Source organism: Catharus ustulatus, chromosome 24 (assembly GCF_009819885.2).
Source record: "Catharus ustulatus isolate bCatUst1 chromosome 24, bCatUst1.pri.v2, whole genome shotgun sequence".
In the NCBI taxonomy this organism is placed as follows: domain Eukaryota; kingdom Metazoa; phylum Chordata; class Aves; order Passeriformes; family Turdidae; genus Catharus; species Catharus ustulatus.
The window spans coordinates 54587-82238 of record NC_046244.1 but is presented as its reverse complement, the minus strand read 5'-3'; the positions used below and the strand labels follow the sequence as shown (position 1 = coordinate 82238).

The following is a 27652-nucleotide window of genomic DNA, read 5'->3' as shown; positions in this document are numbered from 1 at the left end:
TCCCTCATTTCAGGTTTGTCCTTAAGCAGGTTGGAAAGGTTTTTACTGGGTTTTGAGTAAAAAATCCAGAGCTCAAACAGCATCACAGCCTCATCCTCAGTCTGTGCCCAGCTTGGGCAGGAAATAATTCCTTCTATTGAGAGCCAGGCAACACCTCACATTTAGGGGTAGGGCTGCCTGGTGGGCATTTCCTGCCTTTGGTTTGTCCCAGAACTAGCATTGGAGATGAGGAAATACACATTTTCCCAATGGGAGCAGTGTAGAGGGGGTGACAAAGAGCTCTGCCTTGGTCACATCACCACAGGCTTCCTCATTTCCATTGGCACATTAACCCTTGTGTTTCAGTTCCACAGGGAAGAGCTGGAGGGGAAGCCAGCATTGCCTGCAGGAGTTGTAGGAGATCTGGAAGATGCCCCACAGAGGCTGGTGGTGTCCCAGGAAGACATCCAGAGGGTGGCAGAGGGCCTGGATACACCAAGCAGAGAGCAGAGTGGAGCAGGTAAGTGTTACTCTGGTGGTCACTCCTGGCCTGCTCTTAGCCCTGGGGATGGGGGAGGCAGTCTTGTCCTTTGTCCTCTCTGCTTGGAATGTAGAAAAATCAGTGCCAGGAGTCAAACTTCTCCCTAGGAGGTGGGAATGCAATTGTTAACAGTCACAAATCCATTAATTCTGAGACTGGGCTTCTCTGATTTGTGATAGAGCTGCACGGTCTGGATGAATTTCCTTCCTATCCCTGGGAATTTCCTATCTCCTCTCCAGGGAGAGCTTTCTGCCTTGGGAGCCAATGGAGAGGGAATGATGACTTGGTCTGGAGGCAGGATAGCTGAATTACCATGTGCACAGGGTTAGTTAGCAGAGCTGGACCTCTTATCTCAGGGTTCTCTAGGTACAGTTTGGGAAATTGCCTCCATAGGATCCTTAGAAAGTGCAGGAGTGGGGAAATGATTTGGTACATTGTCCTTGCTGAGAACATTCCCTTCACCTCCTTCTTGAAATAACTGTTGACCAGCCCTGAAGTGCTATTTATTAGTAGGATTTTTTTATGAATTCTGACTGTAGAAATAAACAGTTTTCTGGAGGGAGACGTGGTAAAACTGCTCTTGGAGTGAAATGTCCATGGAAAATGTCCTTAGTGACACACAGGTGTTTGTAGGTTCTTTTGGGGCATTCCTTGCATTGTCCCTAAATCTGTGATGCAGAATTTTGTTGGAGAACAGTCCCATGTGCCTTTGCAGGGACCAGCTCCCTGCAGGAGACTGCCACTACCTGGGGCAGGATTGCAGGTCCCGAGGCTCCCCTTGGAGGTCACACACAGCACCAGAACCTGAGAGTTTCTTTCCAGTCCCAGCAGCTCCTCTCCAGGCTCCAGCCCCATCATTCCCAGCCTTTTTATCCCTGTACTGGATGGGGATCGATCCATAGTCCCCAGGGATTGGGTGAGTGATGTGGCGGCTCCAGTGCTGACTGGAGCACGGATGAGCTCCAGCCTGGATTGTAGCCTGCGCAGGGAAATCTGTGCTTTCTGAGGTGTTAGAGGAATACAAGGCTTTACAGAATGTGAGTAAGAGTTTAATGCTTGTTTTGTTTCTGGGGTTTGTTGTGCTGTGTGTGCAAAATGAGGGTGATGACATTCCAGTGGCTTCCCCGTTCTGTATCTCTGCAAGGCTTCTCCTCCCGGTGAGCTCTGAGCTAACTGCTCTGGGAATCAATTGATTTGCTGCTAAAAACCTCAGCTGGGGTCACTCATCCTTAGTAAAACCCCCTCAAACAACGTATTTTGGTTCAGTGACAACTTGTGTGCATTGAAGGGAAGAATTCCTGACCTGTTTGAGCCCGGTTAGTGGTATTTTGGTGAGGAAAGGCTTTAAGGGTGTTTAACAAAGTGCTTAAGGAACGTTGTGAGGTTTTTCCAAAGCAGGACTGGGTTACCACATCGAAACACTATTGTCCTTGTGGAATCACCCCTGTGATCAACCCTGAAGGCAGCTGAGCGGGAAAAACAGGAAAAATAATGGGAAAATATGGGGTGGCCAGGATTTTTGCAAGAGGAAATGAGCTGGAATTCTATTATCCTTTCATCAACCTTTTAATCATAATTGTATTATAATTTTATAATCAATTTGTGTAATGGTCAACAGGCTTTTGAGTAAAATTTCCATTCTGGTGGAAGATGGGGGTTGGAATGAGATGAGTTCGGGGTCCCCTTCCAACCCAACCCGTTCTGTGATTCTGTGAAGATGCTCTTTGCTTTTTATTTTAAATGACACAACTGTAAAACCAGTATCAGAATCCTTGTTTGAAAAAAGAATTTGTTGCTTTTTCCAAATTGGAACCAAAAAGTAGATTTTTTTTTTTTTGCCTGAATAGAGGTGACATTTAAACTAAAATTTCCTGTGCCCAGTGTTAAGCTGAAACTTCCTTTCTCTAAGGAAAATTGTCTCCCAATACAAGAGGGTACCAGTGTGTCCTCAACATGTGCTCCTAATACAAACACCTTTTCCTATTTCTGCCCTGGAAATATTGAGAATCTGCATTTACTGGTATTCAGATTAATTTATTCATTGATCCATTGAAAAATTGGTGTACAATTTTTCCAGTTGTGGCCATTCTATTAAATTTTAATGTGTGGACAACACGGGTACGTTGGGTGGGATTGTGTTTCTGCTTGTGGCAGTGATGGATTTTATGGTGAAAATTCAAAATCTAGCTGTTGGGGTTTTCCAAAGAGAAAGTGAAACCTGTATTAGATGAGTGATTTAAATGAGATTTATCTCTGTCATCCAGAGGTAAACTGAATTCCTGGAATAATGATCAAGAGACTGGTGTTGAACTTGGATCTCCAGGGACATCAACCTTTACTGTGGGAGGGAGAGGGTATGGATGTGGGATGTGTTCCCATATGGTTGTGTCCCGTGTGGATGTGTTTGATGAAGATGTGTTACCACATTTATGTGGGATATGCTCCCAGTGGATGTGGGACATGTCCATGCTAACTTCCACCTTTCCCATGTGTGGGATCAGTCTGGAATCCATGCTTGGGGTGTGGGCCAGGCAGGGCCTGGCAGGGCCAAGCCAGTGACCCCTTTCCCGGTGCTGCGTCTCCAGACAGGACTGAGCTCCAGAGGGCCATGGAGCACAACAGCCGACTGGACAAGGAAATCCTGGCACTGCGGGCACGGGTCCAGACGCTTGACTTGGAGAGGAAAGCGTTCCTGGAGCTGGTGAGGATCCATGCCAAGCCAACAATCTTGGGCTGGTTGTCATCCCTGCTCCCAAACCTGCCCTGCCTTCCCCTTTCCCCTCCCTGTTCTGTGCCCAGTCTTTCCAGAGCTGCAGTTTGGCTGTGTCATGGTTCATGGAGCAGTAAAATTTGGGAAATAGGGAGAATGAAGCTCTGGGAACTTCCTTCCATGCAGGAAGAGTTTGAGTGACTCCAACTGCGTGGTGGCTTGAAGACTTTGGGACGCATTTTCCTGTGCCTATGGAGAGGGATCAGCTCCCTGCTCCTGGTCAATATTTACCCCCAACTCAGGTGTGTAAACAGAGTAAGGAACATATGTGCCTTTCCCTGGACTGGATTGAAGAGTTCAGTTTACCTAAGTTTAGCATAAAACCTCCATCAGCTAGTTTGAAATTAATTTGAAATTTATGCTCATTTTTTATTCCTCTTGGTCCCTTTGGTTTTTAACTCAGCCCCATTGATTGATTTGCTTATTTTCTGTGGATTCTCTTAATGGAGTTACTTACATTACTATTACATTACTATTAGGTTTGGTGTTACACAGCCAGGATTCTCTAAATTCCACCTAGAATTAAGGAGCAATTAAGGAACTATCAACCAGGTAATTCCTTACTGAGGTTGCCAAAAGGGAAAGGGTAGAAAAGTCTGCTTCCTATTAAAATGTATCATTGGGCACAAAATCTGCTGCTTTCTTATCTCCTGATTTCCTTAGATCAGCCTTTGAGAGCCTGGAATTACCTTTGCGATCCCAGCACTGAGAGCTTTTGGCTGTCTTGCAGTTCTCTCATATCAAATGAGTATTGCTAAATTAATAGAAGTATCTCTGAGGTGATACTTTTCAAATAATATTTTTCAGGTAATATCTTGAATGGGATTTATTCCCACTTGCCGTGTTCAGAATTTTAGAATATTTTTTTATAGTACAGAATTTTTTATAGTTTTGTTCTTTGTATTTAAAAACGTTGCTGTTTTTCCCATGTCTATCTTGTCAAACCTTGTATTTACAGCACAGTCTCTTTCTGAAGCTTAGTTCAAATTCTGAACTTAGTTCAAATTCCTCTATTTACTTGTTTTTTATTCCAAATAATATTTTCCTTGCTGTAGGACGTTGCTCCTTTCAGTCATTGTGGATACATAAGTGTATGTATAACTTATAAAAAAGTTGAAATATAATATTAAAATCTATTTAATTATATATATATATATATATATATATATATATATATATATATATATATGTCTGTATGGACAAAAACCATACAGATATATGTAACATATGGTGGTCACTGAACAGGAAAAAATGTAACCAGACTGAGATCACTTCTAGCCACATGTTAAGCTAAAAGCAAATTCCCTTTATTCCTTAGCAATGGGGTTTAACTATTGGCACAGAAGCTGGGAACCCTCCAATTTTTATTTGATATGAGTAGAAAATGTGCCTTATTACAAACTACAACAGCTCTGTGTCCTGAAAGGTGTTTTCTTGTCTGTGGGTTACGAAGAGTAGGGGAGGAACAGGCTGGGCAGTTTGCCTGGGATGAGCTGTGACTGTGAGGTGAAGAGCTGCTGCTAGTAATGGAATTCCATTGATCTCAAGGATGGAAGACACTGAAAGGTGTCCTCAGAAATAGCAGTTGGAATCTGACAAAATGTGGGTGTGGTCAGGAAGTGAAAAAAGTTCAAGAAAGTCCCCCTTTAATGGATTGGAGCAGCATTCCCACTTTTGCTGCTCCTTGTCTGAGGCCACTCAGTAGCTGAAGCAGCCATGGAATCTCAACCAATCCCTCAGGATAAGGAATAGTAATAAATTAATAGTAAATGTCAATGGAATGTTCACCAAAACTCAAAGCAGGTGTTTTGTGTTGCAGGTGGAGCAGCTCAAGGAGGAAATCTGTGAGTACCAGCGGAGCGAGAGGCCAGAGCCTCCACTGGCCGAGGGAGTCGGAATGGCCTCACTGCAGGTGTTTCGAAGGGCTCTTTCTTTGACATTCCAGAAAAACAGGGTCCCCTCTGCATCCCAGAACCTAGCTGGTCCATGAAAACCTGGATATTCTGGGGTAGGAGGATTTTACTCCTAGGACCGAGAGATGAAGCTGACATGGCTCGTGTTTTATTTCTGAGAGATGTGGATAGCCTTGGAATCACTCTGCTTGCATGGGAAAGATAGGGAGCTGTTGGAGCTGAGTGAGGAAGCCAGTGAGATGTTCCAGGGGCTGGAGCCCCTCTGCTGTGGAGCCAAACTGGGAAAACTGGGGGTGTTCACCTGGAGAAGAGAAGGCTCCAGGGAGAGCTCAGTGCCCCTTCCAGGGCCTAAAGGGGCTCCATGAGAGATGGAGAGGGACTTTGGACAAGAGTCTGGAGTGCCAGGATAAGGGGGAATGGCTTCCCACTGATAGAAGGCCAAGTCAGATGTGATATGGGGAAGGAACTCCTGGCTTTGGGGGTGGGCAGGCCCTGGCACAGGTTGCTCAGAGAACCTGCGGCTGCCCCTGGATCCTTGGAAGTGTCCAAGGCCAGGTTGGATGGGGCTTGGAACCTGGGATAGGATGAGCTTTAAAGTCCCTCCAGCCCGATCCATCCTGGGATTCTGGGATCTCAGTCCTAGTTCTGTGCTAATGCTGATTTTCTTTCAGGCACAGGGCACATGGGAAGAAGCAGGAGCTGATGGAGACACTGGTGCCAGCAGAACTGCCATGTATGAAGAACACAGAGATCAGGGTGTTGAAACTCTCCACAAAAGGTGAGAGGTGTAGCAATACTTCACCCTCTGTACTTTCATTGGTTCCTGGTGCTGTGCCTCTGGTGCTGTCTCTTGCACTAATTGATTTTGATTAAATACTCTTTTGGACTTTGTTCTTCTGCTCCCAAATGGGAAAATTTGGAGGAGATGCAGTCATGAGGAATCACTTCCTCCAGTTAAATGCTGACACTTTCTCCAGTTTGTTGCTTTCCTGAAAGAAGACAGTTGGGCTTTAGGGGCTCTCCACAGACAAAAATATTGTTTCTAAACCTGTTTTGTTGCTGAGAAATTTTCTTTGGATTTAGTTGCTCTCTAGAAGTGCACCAAAACACCCGGCTTTCAACCATAAATATGTAAACAGGGACTTCTAAAGGAATTCAAAGCTTTGTTCTCCCAATACCTGCTCAGGAGCTGCTGCACTTCTTCTGGCAGGTTCAGGGAGGAAAGAGGGGCTGATCCCACCTATCTGGCTCTTTTCCCTTCAGATTCCTAAGCCTGTTCTCCCCCTCAGGTGCTGAATTTGCTGTTGTCTCTCTGCTGTTCACAGCCTCATGCCTTACCTGTTTCCTGTCCAGAACTTAATCATTCCTTGTATAGATCCCATCACCCCCAATTCCCATCTAAATGAGGACAGGCACAGGACATGCTGAGTGTGAGACTGGAAATCAGCAGGAGAGTGTGAGGAAAACCTTGGCTTTTCCTCACTGGTGGGTAACAGTTGGAATGCAGTTCCAGCCTTGGTGATGCTGGGTTTTGGTGTGCAGGTGCTGTGAAGCCATGGAAAACACTGAGGGCAGGAATGCCCAGCTCCTTCACAAGCTGCAAAAACTGGAGCAGGAACGTGAGGGTTTGGTTGAGCACAATGAGGAGCTGGAATCAATTTTGGGAGAGACACAGATCCAAACGAAGCAAGAGAAGCAACAGCTGGAGAGCGAGGTGGAGGGACTGCACCAGAAAGTGAGTAAGGAATAGGAGAGACAAGGTTTGGGTTTCTTTCATTTAATCAATTTCTTTCATTTTCTCTCTGATTGGAAAAATTGAATGATGTTTGACCTGGCCCTGCACTCTGCTGTGTTTTGTTTGGCAAGAAAAACAGCCAGAAAAACCTACCAGTTTGGGAGAGAGGGGAAAGGAAAAAATCCCAGCAGGGAGTAAATGACTCTTGGTTGGAAGTGCAGATTCCCCAGTGTTATGGAAGCGTTGTCTTTTCCATCTCCTGTTCCCCCTCACAGAATCCCAAACTGGTTTGATTGGGTAGGGACTTTAAAGGCCTTCAAGTCCCACCCCTGCCATGGGCAGGGACACTTTCCTCTATCCCAGTTGCTCCAAACCTTGTCCAACCTGGCCTTGGACACTGCCAGGGATGGGGCAACCACAGTTTCTCTGGGCTGCCTGTGCCAGGGCCTCCCCACTTTCACAGGGAAGAATTCCTTCCCAGTATCACATCTGACCCTACTGTCTGGGACACTGATGCTCCTTCATCCCAGGAAATATCACCAGTTAAGTGTCCTGGTGGCAGAAGATTGCACTTTGACTTTTCCTCAGGGACAGGATCTTGGACATGTGTCAAACAGTGTTGAGTGTGAAGGCTCAGGATCTGGGAACACCCTCTGAACACACAAATTGAGGGAGAGGGAATTTTTCCTCTTGTGGTACAGCAGTTGCTGTGGGTGGGGCTGATCACTTCTTTTGGGAGAGCTCTGAGATCCGTCTTGAGAAGCTCTGCTCATTCTTAATTGAGATGTGACCTCAGCAGCATCTTCCTAAGCTGGGTCCTACTTGATTTTGGGTACCCTCATCCCCGTAACCTGGATCTATTCCTGTTAATAGGACAAGTCCACTCAAATCATGCTTTGACTTCAGGAGGTGGATAGAAATTCTTTATTGTTTGCATGTGACAAATGGGAACCTTTGGGAAATCACAGATGTGAAGCACTTATTGAACATCTAGTTTTCCAGAACCATGGCAACATTGGGGACCTCCTTGAGCACCTGCAGGGCCACCTCCATCCTCTGAGCAAGGAGTAAGTTGTGGCTGAAGCCTCTCAGGCTGATACTGCCTTTGTCAGAGTGGTTTTTAGCCTCAGTTTTCTGGAGGGACTCTCCATCTCTCTGGAGTAGCTCTGTCAGGAGCACTGGCACTACAGGCTGGGTTGGCACTGCTTCTCCAGGGAAGATTCTGTGTGGACTGTCACTGCCAGGGCACCTGATCCCTTACAGCCAGAGAGAACAGAGGAAAACAGACTTTGGTCTGGCCAGGTTGATAGGTAGGATTCTCCCCACAAAGGCTGGCTGAGGAGGTCCTTCCCATGGACTGAGGCTCTGCTACCTGGCCAGGAGCTCTTTCTTGCTGGGGTTCTTGCCTTCTGCCTTCTGTCTGTGCTGGAAATTCTCTCTGCAGTGGGTCTTTATTGATCTGTCTTTCCTGACTGGTAGCTGCACCAGTCCAGAGTGTCCCTAGGGGATTTCTGAGGTGAGGTTTTAGCCCCACCTTCCCCAACCCCCCAGTTTTCAGTGAGAAGTGACATGTCCCAACACTGGGTGTTGGGTTAAAACATGGTGTCAGAGATGGTGCTGGTGTATCCCACGTGGATACACAACTCTAAGCTGGATTGTTCAAAGGAAGAGATGAGGAATTCCCAGTAGCCTCTGGAAAAGCCTCTAAAAACAGGCTGAAGGCGAGTTCAGATACTTTAATGAGGGTGCCAGTGCACCATGTTTATCTCCTGTCTTTGAGGAGCCACAGGCCAGCTCTGAGATGGGATGGAAAAGGGTTTGTCCACTATGGCAGTGCTTTGGTTTAACTTGGGACTTGTTAAGCTCACACCAAACTCTTGCCCCTTGGACCAGAGTAAACACAGCCCTCCACAAATCAAGCACAATGTGTTTTCAGTTTGGACAGATCCCTGCTTTGCTCTGTGAGTTGTCACACAGATCCCTGGGAATGCCATGCTCAGGAGCCAAGAAGATGTGAGGCATTTTGTCTGCAGAGGCTTGGCAGCTGCTGCAGCTGGAAAAGAACCATTTTGAGGGATACAGGGCCATGGAACAGAGGCAGAATGGATGAGGAAGTGGGTTTAACCCTTGGACAGATCCATCTGCTTAATTGGAGGTTGCTGAGCTGTGTCTTGCATTCCCAGGGCCCTGGAGATGAGGAGGAAAGGGGCTAGTCTGGGCAAGGCAGTGTTGCTGGGTTTCTGCCAGTCCTGCCCCAGCTGGGAAGGACTTGGGAGGGTTTTTGGTCCTGGCAGAGCTGCAGAAGCCTTGGCTGGTCAGGCTGTGACTCAGGACCAGGGAAGCAGGATACAGAGTGAGGATTGTTCTGCTGCTGGCATGGGACTTGGGAGCACAAATTAAGTGCTTAAAAGTTAATGGCTTGGAGGGAGAATAAAGAAATGCATTGCTGGGTCTCAGCTTCTGACCAAGGGCTGGCTGGGGGTGAGGAAGGGAGATGTGTTTTGCATTTGAGATCCCTTTTGGAGTTCCAAAGTCTTGCTGAACCCAAAATTATCATCAAGTCAAGAAGAGGAGTTTGTTGTCCTTGTTGTCCTTTAGCTCATCTGTGAGAGGTCTGGGTGTTTCACCCCACTTTTAATACCTTTTAACACATTGTTGAGCTCATATCTTTGATTTAAAAAGCAGTGTTGCAGCAGCTTTCCTGTATGTTGGAGACTGTTCCCTGCTGGAAGCTCCAGCAGACCCATTTGATGCCAGGAACTCATCAGGGAGAGCAAAGCTCAGGGGCTTTGAGGTGCTGCTTTGGAAATGGACTGAGATTGGCAGGGACTTGGCACTTCTTTGGCTTTGGGATTACATATGAGGAAGAATTTATTGTCTGTGAGGGTGGGGACGCCCTGGACAGATTGTCCAGAGAAGCTGTGGCTGCTCCTGGATCTCAGGAAGTGTCCAGGTTGAATGGGTCTTGGAGCAACCTGGGGTAGAGGAAGGTGTGCCTCCCTGCCCATGACAGGGGTGGAACTGGATGGGCTTTAAGGTCCCTTCCAATCCAAACCAGTCTGGGGTTCTGTGGAGCTGGACTTCATCTCCCTCCAGTGTTCCAGCTCATTTCAGGAGAGCCAAACTCAAGCAGTTAGATACTCTAGCCTGGGGTTTTAGAAATAAGCTCAAACTGGATTTCAAGGCTAAGGAATGAAAGGGAAACTGTCCAGTCTCCTGCTGGCAGTGGAGCAGGAGGGCTGCCAGTGCCAAGACTTGGATTTTGGAAAAGGGTCTGTGGGATCCCTTATGGGGAAAAGAAACTGAGCTGCTCCTCTGGGATTATCCTTATCTGGGCTGCTCTGAGCTTCTTTCAGCCCTTTATAACTTCAGAACCAATAACTTTTCCCCAAAGGGTAGATGCCCTTGTGGCGTGATCTGAATGTAGACTTTGTCCAAGCTCCCACCTACAGGAGGTGGCAGGAGGAACAGCAGTCAGAGATCATAGAGGTCAGTGCTTTGCTGTCCCAAATCCCAAGTCCTTGGAGCCCTTCTGGAGGGACTGAAAACTTCCTATGAGCAGTGAAGGGACCAGGATGAGTCTTGCTGGACCAGGCTGAACATCTACTTGGATAAGATCAGCACTCTGAGTACAGGGAACAAGGATAACTCAGCACCTAAACTGGGGTGTCTTGGGGTGCTCCATGTTGGGAGAACACCACAATGTGTGGAAGTTTTGAGTTTTCACCATGTGCCTGGATTCCTTTTGTGGAGCGTAATTCCATCTTTTTCTGGCTTGAGTCCAGATGGCTCCTTCTTCTTTGGAAGCAGCAGGATGAAGGATGAGCTGGAGCTGACCATGCACATCTCCTCCCATTTGTGGGCCTTATCCAGTACCAGCAGCACAGGGAGCATTCTAGGAGTAGTTGTGCATTTAGTTGTGAGTCCTGCCTTGGTTTCAAACTTGGGGTTTTGTCCATGTTCAGATCACGAGTTTGGAAACAGAGTTGTTTGAGGTGCAGAAGAACAAAAGTGAGATGAATGGGAACGAACAGGTGACATCTGGAGCTCAGGAGATGCAGAAGGTGAGAGCTTTTCCTTGGGAAATGAACTGTTCTGTTTAGAAATGTTTTAAATGAGCATCTTAAATGAGACTCTGAAGTGACTCCTGGGGATTCTCTTTGTCACCCTCTCCTGAGGATTTGTAGCCCCTCAATTCATGCAGGTGAATGGATTTTTGGAGGAAAGCAACCAGTATGATCTCCATGAAAACTCTCCCCTTAGGAAGTTGTCTTGCCTTCTGCTGTGCCAGCTGAGGAGCTTGTTGTCTCCCCATGAGTGTGAAGTTTTAACCTGTGTGAAGGTGCTGAATTCTTGTTTAGGGTTTAGTGAAACCAATGGATGTGTAGGTACAGTAATTTCACGAGTATAAGGCGCACCCTTTTGACTAAAATTTTGGTCTGAACCCGGAAGTGCGCCTTGTAATCCGGATGCGCCATATATATGGACAAAGTTTGGAAATTTGCCAACCCAGAAGTGCAAGCTGCGAGCTGAGCTGGGAACCGTGGGAGTTGCGGCTGCCAGGCAGGGGAATGCTGGGATCCGGCGCGGCCGCCAGGTTGGGGGAAGCAGCACAGCCGGCGGCTGGGGGGAAGCAGTGCGGCCACCGGCCGGGGGGAAGCAGGGGGAAGCAGCACAGCCGGCGGCCGGGGGGAAGCAGTGCGGCCACTGGCCGGGGGGAAGCCGGCACACAGCACAGCCGCCGACCAGGGGGACACTGGGACGTGGCACGGCTGCGCGGTGGGAGCCAGGAGCCGTGAGCCACGCCAGCCGGCGCTGGGGGCAGGCGGGAGTGCCAGGGCCCGTGGCACGGGGCGGGCACCTGGGGCTGTGTTTAAAGGCTACACTGATCTGTGAAAAATGTTTGCAAATTGAGCACCTGCCAGTAATTTGTTACTTTGCGTGCGCGGATCCTTGCTGCAAAAGAAAAGTGCGCCTTATAGTCCGGTGTGCCTTATATAATGTACAAAGTTGCGAAATTTGCTGACTCCCGGAGGTGCGCCTTATAATCCGGTGCACATTATAGTCGTGAAATTACTGTACATTTAAAGCTCATTCCCGTGAGGTTCTGGATTAACTTTCCTGTCCATTTGTTCCTTGCCAGCCCAGCTATTGGATCTGCCTGGTGTGTCAGCCAGAAGGAGATGGGAAAGGAGCTTCCCATGGTGTTTTGGGTCAGTGTAGGTTCTGTGAGCCCTGGATAAGAGGTGTAGGAATACCACTGGAAACATTTGAGAACCATTTTTCTCCTCTCCTTGTTTCCTACAAGACACATTTCCTGCAGTCTTCTTCTCTCTGCATAATAAAAAAAATATTGTGGAAGTGACTCTGAACATTTCTTGTTCCAGATGTTGGAAAGCTGTCAGGAAACTATAGACAAGTTGGGGAGTCAACTGGGAGAGAGGAGAGAACGGAGAAGGCAACTGGCATCTGAGCTGGAGTTGCTGTGGGAAGACCTGAAGGCTGAGAAGGTGGTTCTGGGCAGCCAGGTATGTCCAACCCCTGTGGTGGGACTCCCTGCAGGAGCCAGCTACCTTTGGATGCTCCTTGAAACATGCTCAGGTGCCCCCCAAACTCATTGCCTGGCATCTCTTGATGCATTTCTCTAGCCAGCACTTTCAAACTTTTGGTGGAGGATTTTCTATACAGCTGCTCTCATGGCATCATCTCTAACTCCAGAATTTACTTTACTTTCAGTGACTCTAATACCAAATCAGTAATTCAACTTTGTAGCTAAACCCTGATTCTCCAGAGGGCAGAATGGGAGTTTTCAGACTCAGGTATTAATTGCAGGAATCGAACACCCCAAAACCAAATGAACATTCTGCTGGGATCACAGAGGAAAGACAGTGAGAGATACCAACAAAATTGTCCTAGGGCTGCCAGGACAAGTGCTAAAAATTAGGGTAAAAGTTTAGGAGATTGACAGATCCGTGGCATGGACAAAGGGACCTGGCAATTGGAGACTGACAATGGTGGGGGCACAGTCATGACAAATCTCATTTTTTATCACTCTGAGAAGCCTTAGAACAGTTTGTGAGTCCTGTCACTTTTGAATCCAAGTAAAAAATCCATGGAAGTCCTGAGCTGTTGGCACAACTCCACAGACTCAGGCGCTGCTGGAGGAACAGTGGCATCTAGAGGCCAGGGCTTAGTCGTACTGCAACAAATCCACACTGAAATTCGGGATAAAAACTTGGGATGAAAACAGCCTGACTGTGAGGAAGAGGCTAGGTCAGTCTATCAATACACACATGGAAAGGAATTGTCTGATCTGGAGAATGGTGGGGAAAATGGGAAGAGTCCTTTTTTAACCCTTGTCTCCAAGTAGTTCAGCCTACTCGTGATCCAGGGAGCTTTGAATCCAAATCAACCATCCCTGAAAGTCTGGTTGGAATTCAACCACCCACTAGCCCTGAAGAAGGGACTGTTTTCCCATCAAAGGGATCAGAAGGAGATGGAATCCAGAGCCCTGTGTTAGACTAGAACAGCCTTTAGCATAGAGACCTTTGCATGTATTTGGTGAATTCCTGGCTTCCCACATGGGCTCATTCCCTTTAGATGGAGCACCTGTACTGCAATGAATCATTTCCCAACAGTGCTGGAAATGAGCTTTGCATGAAATCATTGGGTTCTGTCACCTGGAAATCTCTTACTGTTTGTAAGAGATTTTTGGACATTTGTGAGAAGAAATCTTTTCCTGAGCTTGTCCTTCAGGGTGTGTTTTGTCCACTGACTCTGTTGTTTCCTCTCCAGGATTTGCCTGACTCCCACTCTGAGCTCACAAGCCACATAAGCACCTTTCCGAGTCTCCAGAGAACATCAACCAGCAGAGATCCTGTGGATGTATCCCATGAGAAGCTACTCAAAGACAGTGCTTTGCTAGATCCAAAGGTGAGATGTGGAAGAAATTCCCAGTTGTTGTGGTACCTGATGCAGGCAGGAGCTGCTGGGGTGTGTTGCTCAAATATGAGCAAATTTGTCCTGGTGTAGGTAAGATGCCTTGGAATTGAAATGCTAGGAAATACCTGGGCTTGAAAACTCAGGAAGAGCTGTTGATTAAAAAGCTTCAGCAATCAAAGTTGGTGTTTAGTGAGGATAATGGTATTTGCGTCCAAAGGATTTGGGTCCAACGTAGCTGAGCAGCAGATCTGACACTGGACAGACTCCAGTTGTGATTCAGCTGGGAGTTCCTCTGTCCTGATGCATTCCTCCTTTCCTGCCCCTTTTATTTTCTTGGCATCTTCTCCTCAAGTCTCAGGTTCAGTGTGTGCTGTTACCTGGTGCTACAGGGTTAGGTGGCATTGGGAGAGGAGAAGCCATCCCTAGAGAGGTGTTTCGGGTAGAGTTGAAGCACCTCTGTGAGAGCTACCTGAACCCACACCTTGTGCTCCTCCTGGTTTGCCAAGAGCTGCTGCTTTTGTAAGGAGCTTTGGCACATGCTGTAAATCCCTGGGAGCTGCAGATGTGCCACAGTAGGATAAAATCAAATAAAGAACCATGGCTTGGTGGTAGTTTAGACACAGCTACTTTCCGTGCAAGAAAAAGGACTCACACGTGTCTTTGAGGGAGAAGAATTGCAATAATTTAGCCACAGAATTACAAGCCATGTCTTGCTGGAGTCCCCAGATTGCCCTGTACGCCTCCAAAGATTTCCATCAGAGCAAAGGAGATCCAAATCGTGGTGTCTTCTGATCTTACAGGCCTCTGAAATCCTGCAAGACAGAGAACAGACTCCCAAAGTGGAGCAGAAGCAGGAAGATCCCTGTGCAGATGCAAAGACTTATGAGGAACAGATGGCTAAAGTAGTGTTTTTGGAAGAGCAGATCAAAAACCTGAGGGAAGAACAAGAACTGCTCTGGTAAACCTTAACAAGCCTGTGGTATTTGCTGTCCTTGTCTTTGCTGACTTAAGTTTTGAGTATTTTCCAGCTCCTCATAGGGCTGCTCCTGGCAAAATTGGGCCTGGCATCTTCGTGTTGTCCTTGGGTCAGCATCTCTGATTTTGGTGACTTTACTTAATGCCATCAGAATCAATCAGGATTAAAGATTTTTTCTGCAGCTCTTCTAGATTCTGGGCAGCCTAGATGGGAACTGTCCTTAGGGAGGAGGATTCTTCCCTTGAAGTTGGACTAAGGGGGTTGCAGAAATCTGTAGTGCATTGGGGCTCCTCAGGGCTCACTGCTGGCAGCAGATGGTGGTCCTAGTCCCATTTGAGATTTGGGTAGTCCTTGGAGTTTGGGTGTCTTTGGAGGGGAGGTATCAGCAGATGTTGGTCCAACCCCCCTTTTTGAGTAGATCGGGACAAATTTGGAGCTGGAGCATCTGGGCTCAGGCTTAGTAAATAAAAAATCCAGTACAGTTACAGTGACTTGGGTTACTGGTATTAGGATAAAGTACAACCAGGAAAAGGCAATAGGAGAAGGCTAAGGAATCATGCAATCATTCAGGCTGAAAAGCCCTCCAAGATCATTGAGCCCAACTGTTTCCCAGCACTGTCATGTTCACCCTTAACCCATGTCCCCAAGTGCCACATCCACAGGTTTTTTTAACACTTCCAGGGATGGTGATTCCAGCCTGGACAACCTGTGCCAGTGCCTAGGCATCCAGGACATAGAATCACAGAAATCCATACTGTTCTGGGGAGGAAGGGATCTGAAAGCTCATCCTGATCCAGCCCCTGCCATAGGCAGGGACACCTTTCACTATCCCAGGTTGCTCCAAGCCCCGTCCAGCCTGACCTTAGACACATCCAGGGATGGGGCAGCCACAGCTTTGATGGAGAAAATGGAGATTATGAGTTTGGGTGAAGATAAGTCAGACAGCTGGACTGGGACACCTGAACCCCTATTTCAGTGCTTCCCTGTGACTCTGAGTCCAGAGCAGCTCCTGTGCCTTTGCGAGGATTCCTTAGCCAGCCTGTAACCTCCTCTCGGGGAGAGCCGAGCCTTTGGACACACGTGGTTTTGTGGGAAGTGTCCCAGGGAGACTGACCCTTGCCCAGAATGGCTGCACCCAGAAATGAATCCCCTTTGGAGCCTCACGAAGCACTTGAGTGTTTCACTGGACTCTCATCTCCCAAGTTTTTCCCCTTTAAGGGTGTTTTCCCTGGATTTCTGTAGTTACCTCTCTTCTTTACTATTTCTCCTTTAAGCTCTGAATTACTAGAAAGCAACAAGAAGAAGGAGGAGCTGGAAAAGCAGCTCAAAGAGAGCAATGAAGAGAAACAGATGCTGCTTGAAGAAATTTCTCAGCTCAAGCGTGACGTTCGGAGTGCCTGGGAGCAGGGCCCTGGCGGAGACATGAGGAGGATGACCCCAGGCTTGGAGCAGAGGGAGAACAGGTTTCTCCCATGGCAGAGCTTGGCAGGCAGTTCAGAGGGGAGCCTTAAACAGGTATGGGCAGCTTCGCCATCTGCACCCTGCTTTTTGTCATTAATTGAGTGGCAAAACATAATTAAAGTGGCCTGAAAGCCAGTCCTGTGAGCAATGGTTGGAAATTAGGGATATGTTCATTTCTTTGTGTTGTGCTTTTGGGTGTGCTGGGGACTTGGATAAATGAAACTGATTACACATGGCAGAAATAAGTGATTTAAATGGAATTTGTTCACCTTTCTCACCTTGCGAGCTGAAAGAGAAAGGGAGGTGAAGGTGTCCCTGCCAAACGGGGAGGAAATGATGGAATAACTCAGGATGGGGAGACTGAGGAGGAGCTCAGCTTCTGTGCAAAGATTTGGGAGAGAAAAGAGGACAGGGTGGTCTGTATGGCCAGGGTGGGAATGAGAAGTAGAGGATGGGAGTCCAGTTTTATCCAAGAAGCAGCAAATCATCTGGATGGAGCAGGGCAAGACACAAGGAGTGCGGTGGATATGGGAATGGATCCTGATTAGAAACAGGTGAGGAAAACCCCATAAAACCAAAGGAGTCAATGGGCCTCCAGGACACCTGACACTGCCAGTGCTAGATCAAGACTTTTCCCAGCTTGGGAAGTTATCTGGGGATTATCTGAGAAGGCAGATTTGGTCTTCAGTGAATTCCATCTGGTCCCAAGCAAGAGCAGAGGATGAAGATGCAAAGTGGGAATGCAGATCCAGAGATGCCTGAAAGTGATTCTGGAAAGAAACACTTTGGTACAACCCAGGTTTTGGTGTGTGTGCCAGGAAGGTGAGTGACCCAAGTAGATTGATTATCTCCCAAGAGCTATCACAGATCATTGGTGACACCTCCCAGTGTCCAGGCTCTGTCCTGTTGTGTTCCTGTCCAGCTGCCAGGACTCACCTTTCTCCTGTTCCTGATCCCTCTGGGAGCTGGCCTGGCTGTGTCACTCCTGAGTGAGACTCTGGTACAAGAATCCAAAGTGACCTAGTGGCTTTGCTTTGATTGGACAGGCTTTTTTAACAGGGATTTGCTCCCTCATCCAAACTATCACATCTTCCCCCTCAGCCTCAGGAGTTCTATTGGCTTCTCTGAGGTGATGGAGAGAATCATTGAGTCATTGAGGCCTCTGAAATCATCAGGTCCAAATATTAATCCAGCAGTGCATATCCACCACAAACCATATCCCTAAGTGCCACATCCACATGACTCTTAAAGCCCTGCAGGAGCAGGAAAGGGAACATGGTGTAGGGACATAGAAATGCCAGGTTTCATGCATCTTCCTGCCCAAATGTCCTTAAATCCTACTGGCTTCTGCCTTCCTTAATCACCTTTATCCTGCCTTAAAGTTAATTTCTGTGTCACTTCTGTTGTTCCTGAAGGGTCTGTCTGAGGAGAGGTTCCAGCAGCAGGAGGAGAAGCTGCAGCAGCTGCGCCAAGACCTGCGGCGGGTGCAGAACTTGTGCAGCTCCGCTGAGAGGGAGCTCAGGTATGAGAGGGAGAAGAACGCAGACCTCCAGAGGCAAAATCTGCTGCTCCAGCAGGAATGCACCAAGGTAGGGACAGAGCCAGGCTCCCCGGTGTGTTCTGCCTCAGCTCCATAGGAATTAAAGGCACGAGGGCTGGAGCCCATCTGGAGTCAGTCTGGGAGAGCTGGGGGTGTTCACCTAAAGAAGTAAAGGCTCTAGGGAGATCTCAGGGCCCCTTCCAGTGGCTAAAGAGGCTCCAAGAGAGCTGGAGAGGGACTTGAGACAAGGGTCTGGAGAGCCAGGACAAGAGGGAATGGCTTCCCACTGCCAGAGGGCAGGGTCAGATGGGATCCTTCCCTGTGGGGGTGGGGAGGCCCTGGCACAGGGTGCCCAGAGCAATTGTGGCTGCCTCATCCTCAGAAATGTTCCAGGCCAGGTTGGATGGGGCTTGGAGAAACATGGGATAGTGGAAAGTATCCCTACCCATGATGGGGGGTTGGAACCATGTCATCCTTAAGGCTCCTTCCTACCCAAACTGCTCTGGGATTGTGTTAAAAATTTCACTGCATACAAATAAAACATGCTTTACTTCCTCTGTGATTCCTCTTTTGCTCATTCTGGAATCCTGTTCCCCTTCCCTAGCCTAGCTATTCCAGCTGATTTATCCTGAAGTATAAATCTAATTTCTTCTCTGGGATCTCAGGTCAAAGCTGAGCTGAAGCAGGCCCGAGCCAAACTCTCGGACACCACGGAAACATGTTCCTCCCTCTCAGCACAGTGGGAGAGGAGCCAGCAGAAGGTCAAGGAGCTGGAACTGGAGCTCTCCAAGTGCTCCGAGGCTGATAAGCTCCAGAGCAGCCTCCAGGAGAGGCTGGCCCAGGAGAAATCCAGAGCAGGAGAAGCACAAAAGAAGGTGAGTGTGAGCTGGGGTATGTTTGACAGTTCTGTGCAACTGTAGTGCAGAAAACAAACAGGTTTGCTTCCCCAAATTCTTTTTTGTGATCCCTTGGCTTAATACTGTGGGAAAAAAGCCAGTAATTTATGGGAACATAAGGCAATAGAAGCCATGTCTGATTACCCAGTATCTCTGAAGTACTGACAGTGGGGCTGGCAGGCACAGGGAACCCCCGATCTTGTTCTTGCTGAGATTTCCTACTGTTTACTGTCTGGAAAATTCCAAAACCTTGTGTTTTTCTTGACGCTGATTCTGCCATGCTCCTGCAGAAATCACTGGATTCTCTTTTGAAGTTTGCAGGATCAAATTGAGTTGAAAAAGTTTGTTGGGAATTCATGACAGTGTTTGGTCCAAAATCTGGTATTCCATTCCTAAGGTTTCGCTTTTAATGGACTTAGAGTCGAAAGAAGGAAATCCTTCCTTCCCATGCCACAGACACTGGGGAATCAGAGGGATCTGATTCAGACATTGACCTTTATATTCAGAAAGTTTAATCTATGTCCATTTTAATCCAAGGTCTCAAAACTCCAGCAAAAGCTGAAGGATTCCCAGCACCAGCTGTTGTTGGCAGAGGCACGTGTTTCCGATAAGAAGCTTCTGGAGGAGGAGCTGAAGGAAGCTCGGGAAAATGAAGCTCGCGTGCAGCAGGAACTTCACGAGGAGCAGCTGAAAAGGTCTCTGTGATGTGCAGGGGCCGTGCCAGCCCTCTGGCAGCTCCTGGCTGCCCTTGGAGGGTTCAGGGAGAGAGACCCAAAACACTGCTTTGACCTCCCGTCTTCCCTTTGGACTTGCCCTATCCCTGGAGTTCTCCAGGGATTCCCCCTTCCTGAGTTTTAAAAGATAATTGGAGGCTTTGTCTGCCTTGGAAGGGCTGTGGCCTCTCCTGTCAGTGCCATGATGCCAACAGCCTCCTTCTCTGTGCAGCTGAGAATGATCCCAGTATATTATCCCCCCTTGCTGTGTCACTGGGATATGGGGACTACTGGGATCTGCTTATTCCTTTGTCCCCTCCATGCCAGCCAGCGCAAGAGGTGGTGTTTTGCATGACAGACAGACACCTTGGGAGCAGGTGACACATCCCCCTTCAGCTCTCACTGTCATCCCATCGTGTCTCCAGGAGGCTTCTGGTGCAGCAGGTGGAGGACCTGCGGCAGCAGCTCCGGCATTCCCAGGAGACAGAGGCGTCGCTGGCCAAGATGCATGTGGAGCTGCAGGCCAAGACCCTGCATGTTCTGGAGGATGAGAAGAAACTGGATAGTGGTGAGGTGAGTGACAGTGAGGGGGTTCCTTATCATACATCATGAGCTGGAATCTGCTTCTGGGAGCTGCTGGAATTGGGAACATCTAATTAGAGGCTGAGCTCTTGCAGATCTCACTGATTTCAACAGGAGCTGGAGGAAAAGCAGCGTCCCATTGCCAGTTGGTTTCCTGGGTGTCCCGGTTTGAAAGACAGGTGTTTGCTAGGGAAAGCAGGGCCTTCCCTTGAAATTGAGAAAGTAAATTCTCTCCCACTGAGTTGGTATAATTTTGAAATAAAGGGGCTCTCAGGCAAAGATATGGGGATAGGAATAACAGTTCTTTACTAGCATATATAACAAGACAAACAGAACAACAATTACTGTGAAATTAACAACAAACAGAACAGGAACCCACTAACAGTCATCTTGGCCGTGGGCACTTTTCCCTGTGGTGCAGTTACTATCACCACTGACAGGCAGTGCTGGCCGGCTCCCAGTGGGGACAGGGCAGGTGAAACGATCCCTGCGCAGCTGCAGGGGGTGATGGCGGCTGTGTCCTGATGGGAAGGGTGGAGGAGAGACTTTGCTCAAGGATCCTTGGGGCAGTGTCAGTCCCGGTGCTCTGATAGGATGCTTGGAGATAGCAAACTAAAGTGACAGGGCCTCCTGGCAGGGCAGGGGTGCAAGGTCCAGCAACAGAAGAGGCAGCTCCTGGTGCTGGGATGGCAGGGGGAGGGTTGCCACAGCCTTCCTCCTCCAAAAGTGAGTGAGCCACATCAACTGCCTCCCCACCCTCCTTCACTTGCTTCTAATCTCACAGTGTTTCCCCCACCCCCTCTGAGAGAAAACTCCCAAAAAAACAGGGAGGCTTCCCCTTCCCTCCCCTGTCTCAAGCACTTGCCATAAGTGCTTCTTAGCATGTGGAAAAAATTCCACAGGCAAAGTGGAAAGGAAAAACCAACCCCCAACACTGGGATGCAGCTCTGAGGGCCCAGGAAGGCTTGGTGGTTTCTTCCTTCCCTTTATCTTGCAGAGCTTGGAGTTTTTGCTTGGAATTTTTGGCAGAGTCCATTGTCTGGGAGAGTTCATTGCTTCTCTCTGCAACAAAATCCCACTGCTTGTTAGGGGGAGGAGGGAGTGGTCTGGGGGGCTGGCGGGCTGGCTGGATATTGGCCGTAGTGGGAACCACTGGGATTGATGAGAGAGGAGCTTTGGAGACCAGGCAGATGGGAGGCAGAGGGGCCCCTCCAGTTGGGGCCACACATACACAAGTTAAAAATAGGCCTTTTCCAGCATGTGCAGTGCCAGAAGGAGAACCAGAAGCTCTCGGAGCAGCTGGCACTGCTGAGGGAGGAGAACAAAGCTCTGTATGAAGAAGGTGTCCGACTCCTGAACCAGAAGGATCTCTATGTCAGGTAAAGCCCAAAAACCTGCCTGGGCCTGCTATTGGATTTGGCTGTGGTGTGGACTTTCCTGTCCAATGTTCAGACTTTTAGCACTAAATCCGCTAGCCTTCTGTATAGCGAGCTCACCCCCCCTTGTCTGCTGTTGGGGAATTCCAGACAAGTTTGAGTGGGAAGGGATCTTGCAGGCCATCCAGTGCCACCCCCTGCCATGGGCAGGGATACCTTCCTTTATCCCAGGTTGCTCCAACCAACTTGTCCAGCCTGGCCTTGAACACTTCCAGGAGTGAGACAGCCACAGCTGCTCTGGGCACCCTGTGCCACAGCCTCCCCACCCCCACAGGGAAGGATTTCTTCCCAGTATCCCATCTGCCTGCCCTCTGGCAGTGGGAAGCCACTCCCTGTGTCCTGTCCCTCAAGGCCCTTGTCTCAAGTCCCTCTCCAGCTCTCTTGGAGCCCCTTTAGCCACTGGAAGGGGCCCTGAGGTCTCCCTGGAGCCTTTACTTCTTTAGGTGAACACCCCCTGCTCTCCCAGCCTTTCTGCTCTCCTTGGCAGGTGAAGGCAGCACAGGAGGATTGTCTGGATATTGCTTGGGATCTGGTGTCAGCAAAGACTCTCCCTGGAGCTGCTCCTTTCTCCCAGAGCTGTCTTGGTTAATTTGAAGCAGAGTAGCTTTTTTATCATGAATTTTGAGCAAACATGGGCAAATACCCCTTATATGGTAGAAATTTGTCTTCTTTTTTAGTATTATTTTCCCTTCTATCCCAACTGTATAAAACTAAACAAGAACTTTACCCAAACTGACAAGAGAGGAAGAGCAAAAATCGGAAGTGTCAGGAGGGAAAAATATTTGTCTCCAGTGTTCTAACTCAAAGAAGCTCCCACCGAAGTGGCTCTTCTTGCTCCTCTTGGCCTGTCCATTGCTGTTTAGAATTCTTAATTTTCCAACCAATGTGTTGATGTGGCACTTGGGGACATGGTTAGTGAGTGGCCCTGGCAGTGCTGGAGGAACGGTTGGACTTGATGATTTTAGAGGGTTTTCCTAAATTTTCTTTCCATTCAAAAGTCATTCCCTTAACCATCTACATCCCCACCAACAAAACCCACTTATGCTTGCCTTGGAACTTGCGGTTTTGGTGCCCTTATAATACTGTTTGTTATAAAGAGCTGGGAGGGATGAGCAGAAGGATTTGTAAAGCTGGCAGTCACTTTTGGAAATGTTTTGAGTCCTTTTCCTTTATCAATTTGCATTTGGTTGACACTTAAAAATTAAAATTTCTAACAGACACACACCCAAACTGATCAGTGAAAGCATCTGGATAGTCCATGTGCTCGTTCTGGGCTGGAGGGAGGAGCTGGGGGATGGCTGAGACTCTGAGTTTGGACTTTGAGTAGCCTGAATAAACCTGGGACGTTCTTGCCTGGATGGTGACCCTGAGCAAAAGTGCCTTTCACAACCTGATAATTGTCCCTGCTTTCCCAGGAAATACAATGAGATGCATCTCCGGCACAAGGACAAGATCCGCAGGGCCAAGGAGACCTTCATCCACGAGGTGAAACAGAGGGACAGTAGGATCAAACAGCTGGAAAATGAGCTCAGCGAGTCAAAGCTCCAAGTGGAAAAGGTGAGGGGACACATCCAGGGCTTCTCCTGCAGGGGGAGGCTGCAGGGGCATCGCTGCTTCCGAAAGTATGTCCTGGTAACCAAGAAGGCAAATGGCATCCTGGCCTGTATCAGGAATAGTATGGCCAGCAGGACCAAGAATGTCATTCTTCCCCTTTACTTGGCACTGGTGAGGCCGCACCTTGAGTGCTGTGCCCAGTCCTGTCCCCTCAGTTTAGGAAGGACGTTGAGACGCTTGAACGCATCCAGAGGAGGCAGCAAGGCTGGTGAGGGGCTTGGAACACAAACCCTGTGAGGAACAGCTGAGGGAGCTGGGGTTGTTCAGCCTGGAGAAAAGGAGACTCAGGCGTGACCTCATCACTCTCTACAGCTCCCTGAAAGGTGGCTGTGCTCAGGTGGGGTTGGTCTCCCTCTCCAGGCAGCACTGACAGAATGAGAGGACATAGTCTCAAGCTGCACCAAGGGAAATTTAGGTTGGACATTAGGAAAAGGTTTTTTACTGTAAGTGTGATAAAATACTAGAATTGTATTCCCAGGGAGGTGGTGGAGTCACCATCCCTGGATGTGTTTAAAAAAAGACTGGATGTAGTACTTGGTGCTTGTGTTGGGGCATGGGTTGGACTTTATGATCTTGAAGGTCTCTTCCAACCCAGTGATTCTGTGAAAATAATCATGGATTTTGTGTATTGGAAGGGATATTAAAGCTCATCTCATTCCTACCCCTGCCATTGGCAAGGACGCCTTCCACTATCCCAGGCTGCTCCAAACCCTGTCCAACCTGGCCTTGAAGACTGCCAGGGATGGGACAGCCACAGCTGCTCTTGGCAACCTGAGCCAGGGCTTCGCCACCCTCACAGGGAACAATTCCTTCCCAATATCGCATCTAACACTGCTCCCTGGCAGTGGGAAGCCATTCTCCTTTGTCCTGGCACTCCAGGGCTTGTCCAAAGTCCCTCCTTGCAGGAGCAGATCTGTGTGACTACCAACCTGTAGTAACAAAAAGCCAAAAGGAAATTCCTGGCTCAGGATTGCCCTTGGGGGAAGCCACATCCTCAAATCCCAGTCTGACACCGGCTGAGCTCCATGTTCCTTTGTCTCAGCAATTCCTGCTGGGAAGTGACCCCAGAGCCTCTTTTTGGGATATTTTACATCAAACAGGGTATGGAATTGCAGAATCATTGAGGTTGGAGAAGACCTTAAAGATGAGGATCTTCATCAAATCCAACTATCCACCCATCACCACTAAACCATGTCCCCAAGTGCCACATCCACATGATTCTCGAGCACTTGCAGGGGTGGTGATTCCAAGCTTTTATGAGCTGGCACCCTTAATGATGGTCCCTTGGGAAAACTCCAAGGTTTGTAGAGGACAGAGAAGAGTCAAAAGTAACTGGTGGTTGTTCTTTCTTTCTCCACCACCCTAAGGGAAAGGTGCTGATTGCCCAGATCACTGCTGAGAATGAGAAATTACTCCAGGAGAGGCGACGGCTCCTCCAAAAAATATCAGACCAGGAGGAGTCTCCTTGGAGCCTCCGGTCTGGGATTCCCTCCCTGCAGAGCAGGTAGGCCCCTGCTGATGTCCATCCCCTGGGATTCTCCCTTTTCCTAGTTTTGTGCCCCTTTCTCCGAAGAATTCCAGAGGAAAGTCTGGATTGTGCCCCAGCTATTGGTGCAGTGGCTTTCATGGCTGTAATTAGAGATGAATTACCCCATTTTCCCATCCAAGACCTTGCCGTTGAGCTGGAGGCTGTGGAGAGCAACAGCTCTGAGGTTGGAAAAGAAAATTCCTGTTTGAAAACATGCCTGGAAGGAAAATAACTTGTGCTTTTTGCTATGCCCAGAGGGAAGATCCTGGAGGAGGAGAGCACCCGGCTGCAGGACAAGCTCCAGCTCTCCAGCCATGTGGCCACCTCCCAGCGCCTTGCCAGGAGCAGCCCCGCTCCCAACACAGAGGTGAGACCCTGGGAGGGCTGGGATCAGCAGGAATCACAGAACCTGATGTCTCAGGTGCTAAGGAAGAGCTGGATCCATCCCCTGAGATGGCAGTGGTTCCCATATGGTAGGTGGTGACAGCTGTGGTGAGGAGGGGCTTTGTGAGGAGCTGAAGGCTCCATACACTCAGCCCCTGCTCATCCCTGAGCTACTGCCCATGGGATCCCCTTCCACAGGACAGGAATCTCACTTGGCACATTTAGAGCTGTTCAAAGGCCTTAGTTGTCTCTAGGAAAGGAGAACCAACCCTGTGCGCGAGATTGGGAATGTTCTTCCTGCCAGGAGGAATATTCTTCCCTCAGGCCAAGCTGAGCAATAATTCCTGAGCTGAGTGAAAGTATTGGCCATGTTAATGAAGAACTTTGGCTGGAGAAATGGGGAAAATTCAGGAAATCAAAGAGTTTTCAAATCAGCCAGGTGGATTTAGGAGTTTATTGGAACTTCTGATTTGGAGAGAACCCAGATAGGTTGGTGTCCTGGTTTAGGACAAATCTGAGAGAAAACCTCCAAAAATGCCGCCCCCCCCCCCCCACCCCCCCCGAAGCAAATCCAAGTGGCCCCTCCCCCAACTGGTTTGTGAAGAAGTGGAAAAAACCTGTTTATTCAACAGGCAAAGCACTGCCCAGCACAAAACAAAAAAAACCCCAAACAATACTGAACAACAAAACTTCTTGCTGCTCTGAAGAGATGACAAATTCAGAAAGTCTTTCTCCTATGGGTGGTAGCTCGGCTCAGTCTGTTCTCAGTCCCTCTGGAAAATGCTGCTGCCAGGCCAGGCCCAGGTGGGCCACAGGTGCGAGCTCATGGTGCTTCCCCCGTGTCCCCAGTCCAGAACAGTTCAAATAATTCCAGGAAAAAACCAAAAAAACTTTCCAGGGAACATCTCTGCTTCAGTTAGTCAAAAACTAACTAAAAGCAAAGGAGAGCTCTCTCCCGCTGTCCACCACGGTGACACCATCTAGGAGACGAAGCAATGGAACTCCTATCTCTGTGTTTTGAAAGCAGCCACCTGAGACATTCCACCACTTCTCCTTCCCCCTGCTTCACTCTCAAAGCCAAACTTAAAGGTACAAATTTTATTTCTGGGCTAAAGAGACAAATGGGGATACAATTCAGCATGACAAAGTCACCCCAGGAGCTGTTGAGGGGGAAAGAACTGTTTGTGGCTCCCCTGGCCTTGGTGGGGCTTGGTTTGGATTTTTTAGTATAAATTTACACCCAAAGGATAATCAAATCCCTAATTAGCACCTCTCTGGGGCTGCAGTTGATGGAGATGACTCTTAGTGAAGCTGAGGGAGAGCTTGGAAGACCAGGAATTGTTGGAATTCAGGGTCTGACCTGTACCTCCTCCTTTCAAAGTCTCTGTTCCTCCTTCCAGGACTCGAAGATTGTTCCTGGCTCTGAACATCAACCACAGAGTAAGGTGTTGCCACCTCCTCATGCCAGGTACTGTGAGGGGAAAGAAGAACCAGGGAGGAGCCACTTGAGCATTTTGGCTGCTCCACCCTGTGCTTTCATCTCCCAGAGGCCATTTTTGTTAATTTTTGGTCAGATTTTAGGGATAATGGTATTAAAATGGTATTAAAATCAGTCAGCTGATGGGATGGAGAAGATTTGCAGAATATTTTGGGGAACACTGTGGGATTTGGGAATCTTGGTGCTCAGGGGCTTTGGAGGAGTCCTTATACAAGAGGTGGTAAGACTTGCAGTCCTAGTATGGCCAGAGCTGTGTCTCACATCATTCTGGGATGTGTTCCTCCATTCCAGTCCATGCCAAACCAGATGAGGGGAAGGCAGAGAGACCCTGCAGCTCTGGAGATGCAGCTCAGGGGGTGTGGTCACAGCCCCAGGTACTGTTGGGGTGAAGGATGGTCCAAGCAGGTTGGATTTGGACCAGCAACCCTCGGGGCTGACTGAGGATGTTTCTCTTCCTTGGTTGGAGGAGAAGCCTTGGTCCAAGAGAAAAGCATCAACATTGTCCTGTGCTGCTCAGTGGTGTTGGGTAAGGGTCACCCAGACTCCACAGAATGACAGAAAATGGAAATTTTGTTTCCAGCTTCCCACCCCGAGATGTCACAGAGCCCCTCAGCGCCTGAAGGCTCCACAGAACACAAAGCCTGAGGGAGAGGCTGAGAACCAGGATTCTTCCTTCTGCTTGTCTCCCTCGCAGCCTTCAGAGATCGGGTACCTGAATGTGGCCTCTCCTGGGGATACCACAGCCCCCACGGCCTCACCGCTGCAGGACGAGAGCCGGAGCCTTGGCTCCGAGAACTTCTGACCTGGGAATGTTGGTGCAGCCTTATCTGAACTGCAGGATTTGGGCTCCTGGGGTGACAGAGCCTGCAAAGAGAATTGCCAAATGGACTGACCCCATGATTTGTGGGATATATTCCAACTAAATGAGTCCACAGCTTTTTTTTACTTGCCCACCTGTTAAATGTGTGTGTGATCCACTGGAGGCTGGAATTTGTAGATGAACTCAGTACAGTGGTAGAGGGCTGGGGTGAAGGGTGTCTTCCCTCAAGTCTAATTTCCCTGTCCAGTCCAAATCTGTAAATTTTTAAAATAAAACTTGGAGAAGTTCCCTTTTACCCTGTGCCACAATCCATGCCCACACACT

At 48.6% G+C, this 27652-nt stretch overlaps 1 protein-coding gene across 1 annotated transcript in view; it reads left to right on the top strand.

Moving 5' to 3' along the window:
- The window catches only part of CCDC30 (coiled-coil domain containing 30), a 38430-nt gene extending 10807 nt beyond the window's left edge, over positions 1-27623 (top strand). The window contains 21 exon segments of the mRNA XM_033079860.2: positions 346-499; positions 3106-3221; positions 5110-5202; positions 5875-5981; positions 6746-6938; positions 10904-11002; positions 12326-12466; positions 13734-13871; positions 14681-14838; positions 16131-16371; positions 17733-17906; positions 18523-18732; positions 19291-19448; positions 19892-20039; positions 21306-21427; positions 22900-23041; positions 24466-24602; positions 24882-24993; positions 26411-26478; positions 27089-27120; positions 27123-27623. Coding sequence (XP_032935751.1) covers positions 346-499; positions 3106-3221; positions 5110-5202; positions 5875-5981; positions 6746-6938; positions 10904-11002; positions 12326-12466; positions 13734-13871; positions 14681-14838; positions 16131-16371; positions 17733-17906; positions 18523-18732; positions 19291-19448; positions 19892-20039; positions 21306-21427; positions 22900-23041; positions 24466-24602; positions 24882-24993; positions 26411-26478; positions 27089-27120; positions 27123-27310 — 2931 coding nt within the window. The 3' untranslated portion in view covers positions 27311-27623.
- The last annotated feature ends 29 nt before the right edge of the window (positions 27624-27652 follow it).